General features: G+C 42.7%; 1 protein-coding gene across 1 annotated transcript; it reads left to right on the top strand.

The window, feature by feature from the left end:
• On the top strand, positions 1 to 5753 carry LOC104408783 (heterochromatin-associated protein MENT-like). The gene is made up of 7 exons (XM_010018496.1): positions 1 to 168; positions 819 to 905; positions 1300 to 1437; positions 1973 to 2090; positions 2802 to 2944; positions 4055 to 4222; positions 5343 to 5753. Exons 1-7 carry the CDS (start codon positions 1 to 3, stop codon positions 5751 to 5753), a joined length of 1233 nt encoding a protein of 410 aa, XP_010016798.1.

Here is a 5753-nt window from a genome sequence, read left to right as displayed (position 1 = left end):
ATGGAACTGGTATCAACATCAGTTGGCAAGTTTACAGTTGATCTTTTCAACAAGATGGATGAGGCCAACAAGGGCAAAAACATTTTCTTTTCCCCCTGGAGCATATCATCTGCTCTGGCTCTGATGTACCTGGGTGCAAAAGGCAATACAGCAACAGAGATAGCAGAGGTAGGTTGCTCTATGAAGCATACACCCCACACAATACCTGGCTCCTACGCTGGCTTGCAAAATTCAGTGTTAGATAGAAAAAATTGCCACCACAATGACAAGAAACCAAGGCAAATCAGAGTATGTATCAAGTGAATGGTAAATTTTATTAATTTCGTAGCAGATCCCTCACTTCTCCACTAAGAGAAAGTGTCGTGTGGGTATCGCACGCTGAGCACAGAGGTTCTCTGAGCCTGGCTTCTAAATTATTCTACACCTTCTAATTCATCCTGTGATTTTATGATTGTGTCACATGTGGGTTATTCCCTTTCAGATGCCTTAGTACCATTATCTTGGGAAGAACCGTTTGGATTTGCACAAACACACTGCTGTTGCTGAGAGCAACAGCAGTGGAAGGGAGTTCAGCCTTGCAGCATGCAGACAGTAGCACTGTGTCGATGCTGTGGGAGGAGGACTGTGCCACCCATTCTTACTCTGTGGGATTTATGTATACTACAGCTTCATCATCCCTTTGATTAGTCACCTAAGCACCAGGTAGCACAATGAGTTATCATAAGGAGCAACAGAAGACAACCATTTGATCCCTGTTTGGCTTTAAGTCACACCAGTTCCTTCTGCCTATTTCTTACCTTCGGAAACTCTGCTTGCAGGTTCTTCATTTCACTCAAGCAGCAAGATCTGAAGGCTCTTCTTCTGTGGCCAGGCCTTCTCGGGGGAGACCGAAGAGAAGAAAAATGGTATCTATTAAAACTGAAATTCCAAGATAAAGAAACTTGAGAATCAAAATACCCAAATACAGCTTTAGAAGTCCCATATTTCTTAACTGCTCCCCTCTCTAAATTATAAACCCCAACATACTTCACAACAGGTTCAGGTTCTGTTCCTTTCACTCACTCAGATTTGGAGGAGCAAGGAAGGGCAAGTCATTGGGATAGTCTGGAAGGTTTGCTATATGGCAAATCAGTTAATCCAGTCAGAAAGAAAGCCCTGCAAATAGCAGTGATGGTGAACTTAGAAAAATAAAAAGGAAGAGAGTGAAACCCAAATCCCTCTCCCACATACATCGCTTAGTGTGTTTTGAAAACTTCATTCAAAAATGCAATTGCTGAATGTATGGTTTTTCTTTCCAAGGATCCTGAGCACAAGCAAGATGAAGATACTCACTCTGGCTTCAAAGAGCTCCTGACTGCCATCAACAAACCCAGAAGCACTTACTCACTGAAAACTGCCAACCGCATTTACGTGGAAAAAACTTTCCCATTATTGCCTGTAAGTCAAATCTCAGTGAGGAGTAAGAAAAAGTGCAAAAAATATTTCTCATTTTAATTGCCTGCCATTAGTAGATCAGGTTTTAAGCTGTCCCTGAATACTGTAAATAAAAGCCCTGGATTCCAGTGATACACTTATGTGGAAAATATCAGTTGGTTTGCTCATGGTGTTTAAGGATGCACTGCCCTTTGACTACAGTGTAGGGATGCCTTTTCATACAACATGTCCTTATTACTGGAACCCCTGACATATAAGATTATTAACGAGGTATTAAAATAAGCACATCCATGGGATGTGCACAGTCTTTCTTGCTTTTCCAAATGAAAGTGGGAACAAAAGAAGTGAACATTCTGTTCTTTGGTTATTTCTTAACTGTTAATTCATAGTCTAACAGAGTGTAACAAACAAGAGCCTGCAGTACTCTAGACCCACAAATCTATCAAGAAGTCCAAAAGCTAAAAACTTCCCTTTGGGACTGAAAAATCCAGTATAGTATAGAACTAACTTCTTTATACGTGTGTGTTTTATTTTTCAGGTATACATACAGCTCAGTAAGAAATACTACAAAGGAGAGCCACACAAGGTTAGCTTTAAGACAGCATTGGAACAATCCAGAAAGGAAATTAACACTTGGGTTGAAAAACAAACTGAGGGTAAGCTGAACTCAACCCCAACATCTTTCCTCTCTTATTAAGTCAGCCTGCCATTTCCTTTGGGCAGGTGCCCTTGCTTCTCCACATGCTACTGCAGCAGCCAGGTCATGCCTGGCAATGTGGACAGTGAGCAGAGATGCAGTGGGAGGACAGAGAACGGGCAGCACACTTAAGCAGCTTCAGATACCTGATCCAGACCTCAGTGAGCTCCCTGGGGAGACTCCCGTCAATTCTGCTCTGCTTTTCATCAGCTGGTCCTCAAGCACAACTGCTGCGCTGGTGCTGCACCCATGCACCACAGGCAGAGAAGACAGAGGGGAGAAACACGTCTGCCTACTAGTGTGCTCCAAAGCAGGTGGGGATGCTTACCCAGCTGTACCACCCTGCACTAGCCAGAGGTGCTAGTCTCCTTTTACCTGGTGTAACAAGCTGGTGAGGCAGTATATGGCTTCCTGCTTCTAGCTGCTTATCATGAAGCTGTGACATTTTCTGGGAAAGAAGTCAATCTCTGTCAGCTAGCCAGGAGAATCAGGCAGCAAACAGCTTTAGAAACTTAAACAAGCTAATTGATTTCTGTCAGGGGAGTATTTTAGGGAGTACAGCATTGAGGCATGGACTTTTTCACTAAGGAGTTGAACTGAGAGAAAAGCCAGTAAAACATGTCCTCACTGTGTTACGCTGGAGTAAACCCGACTCTTCTGATTTCAAAAGGCAAAATCAAGAATTTGCTGGGTCCACGAGAAGTGTCATCCTCCACCAAGCTGATCCTAGTAAATGCTGTTTACTTCAAGGCAGAATGGGAAGTGAAATTTCAGGAAGGGAATACGGTTCTGCAACCCTTCCGACTGAGCAAGGTAAGTTCCTCCGGTAATCTTCTTACCGTAAACAGCGTGGTGACAACAGCTACTGCTGAAATCTTTCCATTTCATAAGTCTTTTAGGTATCCCTGTAGTAACTAGGCTCTCTGTGAAAAGCTGGTTACAGCAAAATGTGCCAGTGCTCAGCTCACTGCAACATTAAGATGCTGCTCAGGTGAATGTTAATGAGCTCCAGGTAACAGCGACCATTTCCAGAAGCACTAGAGTCACTTAAGACCTTTTTTTAAAACAGTGCTAATAGGGCTAGATTGTAAAAACACGATTTTGAGACTCCAAGCTTCATGGGCAGGAGCTACATGCCATGTCATAGGTGAGCGATGTACCCAGGCCTCTGTGCTGCGCAGCCTAGCTAGGCACAAACATGCCTGCCCCAATACAGCTGGCACAGGGTACCCTGAATGGCTGCATGGTTGGGCAAGACTAGAAGAAATGTGAGTGGCTGTATCCAGAAGAGGTGTCAATGAATTTCCACCAAAAGACAGGAGTTCTGTGCAATTTCCACCAACTGTATAGCTTCTGCTTTCTGATTAGCATGTATACAATGGTTGCTCCCTTGAATGAAGGGCTACAGATGTAAAGAGAGGTTACTTACTCCTGCAAAGGCGACTGCTTGCCAGAAATATCCCTCTTTGAGCCTCTTTGTTCAGACAACAGTGTCATCTTCTGTTAACGGCTGTGACATAAAGAGCAAATGGCTCTTTTTATTGCCAGAGAGAAGGCCACAGAAGAAGTGCAAAAACTCATCCTCTTAAACCATAGCTGTTTCTCTGTTGTAGTGTTGTAAGACCATATCCCATAGCTGCTCCATCCCCCTAATCCCAGCAGACATTTCTAACTCTCTTCTGTGGGCTGCTCTGCATGTTTTGGGGAGAAAAGAAAAATCAGTCAGTTCAGCCCCCAGCAAAATGTTCTGGGACAAACACCAACATAAGAAATACTGTCTAGTCGAGAAAAGCTTTGGAAATGAATGACAAATCACTGTTGTAAAAATTGCTTACAAAAGTGCCCTCTCCGTCCACTGCACTGAGTCACTGTCATCCTTCCTTTCAAGAAATGATTTCTTACTTATAAATAAATACTCCACAGAACAAGACCAAGCCTGTGAAGATGATGTGCATGAGAAATACATTTCCAGTTCTCATCATGGAAACATTGAATTTCAAGATAATTGAGTTGCCATATGTGAAACATGAACTCAGTATGTTCATTCTCCTTCCTGATGACATCAAAGACACCACTACAGGTCTTGAACAGGTAAAAAAGTGTGCTACATCCATTTTGTATCACCACTCAGCCACTAAAAAAAAAAGACAAGCTGGCAGCTGTACTTTGCCCTCTGAGGAAATGCTCTTTAATGTCCTCAATAGCTGAATTAATTTCTTTTAATACTTATCTAATGCCAAAAAAGTTCCTCCACACTGAGTGCCCTTAGTTTGGTAGTAACTGAAAACAGTCAACACTGTGCATAATGAGATGCTTAGCTCTTTACAGTCCCACGACTGACACCCAATCCTACATGATCTGTAAGGGTTAAATCTCCTTTCATTGTGCATTCAGGAGTGACAGTACTGCACAAGCAGTCATAGCTTCCTCCAGAGTTAACAGGCACCTCTTCTCCATGACCTGGAAGTTTACTACCCATCATGTTCTCGTTCTCTTTGCCCCACATGCATTTGTTTGCTGCCTGAAAAACTAGGATTTTGATGTGACTGATTTGCTATAATAATGAGATCTGCCACTGTAGTTACTGCAATTGCAAGACATTTAAATTCTTGGCCTCTATTACGTCAAGAATACCTGCCATTGCTCTCCTTCATTTGATCTGAGCTGAACCCTGGTAACATAAGGCCGAGGGCAGAGAGTAGCAGTGAAAGATTTTGCTGGAAGCAGTCTGCTTTAAAATTGCCAAGGAAATAGGTGCAATATTAACACTTGTTTCTATGGAACTGGACCAAACCATTTGCTACGCTGCTGGCAATATCCCAGTAACTTCCTTCACATCAGCACATGGTGCTGACATGGTTTAGTGGTGGACTTGATGATCTTAAGGGCCTTTTGCAAGCTAGTTGATTCTATGATTCTATGAAAGAGCGGCCTTAGGGGATAGCAGCTGTTGAGTGCCCTGTCTTTCTTTTGCAAGGAATTTGGGAGGAGTGGTTCTCGAAACTTTGCAGCAATTAAGTCTCAGGTATTTATTGCATACCTTGCCTCTGATGATTAGTGAAAGCAGTCTATATTTCATGCTTTCAGCTGAATGTTAAATTTGCCATTCAAAATTTGTTTCATTCATTAAATCGCCATGAAATTGACTAATTCATTGTCAAATGTTTTTTCCCTTGCAAACATCAAATTCCTTCTCTTTCTTAAATGATAGCTGGAAAGAGAACTGACGTATGAGAAGCTGTCTGAATGGACTGATTCCAAGAAGATGACTGAAACTCTTGTGGATCTGTACATACCTAAGTTCACACTGGAGGAGAGATACGAACTCAATGATAATCTGAAGAGCATGGGCATGCGCAGTGCCTTTAGCAGCAATGCTGATTTCAGTGGAATGGCTGAGAAGGGTGATGTGTTCATCTCCAAAATTCTTCACAAGTCTTTTGTCACAGTTGGTGAGAAAGGCACTGAGGCAGCTGCTGCTACTGTAACTGTAACAGTAACAAGTTTACCGACTGTCCATGTTCTGAAATTTAAGGCTGACCACCCTTTCCATTTCTTCATCAGACACAACAAATCCAAGAGCATCCTCTTCTTTGGCAGATTCTGCTCTCCCCCAGAATGA

The sequence above is a fragment of the Nestor notabilis genome, unplaced genomic scaffold (assembly GCF_000696875.1).
Source record: "Nestor notabilis isolate BGI_N333 unplaced genomic scaffold, ASM69687v1 scaffold2117, whole genome shotgun sequence".
Classification (NCBI taxonomy): Eukaryota; Metazoa; Chordata; class Aves; order Psittaciformes; family Psittacidae; genus Nestor; species Nestor notabilis.
The sequence above is the reverse complement of the archived record's forward strand: the minus strand, read 5'-3'. Positions and strand labels throughout refer to the sequence as shown.

Excerpts from the sequence above, each read along its gene's own strand:
- LOC104408783 (XM_010018496.1), top strand. The coding sequence starts at position 1 with ATGGAACTGGTATCAACATCAGTTGGCAAGTTTACAGTTGATCTTTTC. Across the intron at positions 906-1,299 it reads GACCGAAGAGAAGAAAAATG|GATCCTGAGCACAAGCAAGA; the intron begins GTATCTATTAAA and ends TTTCTTTCCAAG. Across the intron at positions 2,091-2,801 it reads GGTTGAAAAACAAACTGAGG|GCAAAATCAAGAATTTGCTG; the intron begins GTAAGCTGAACT and ends TGATTTCAAAAG.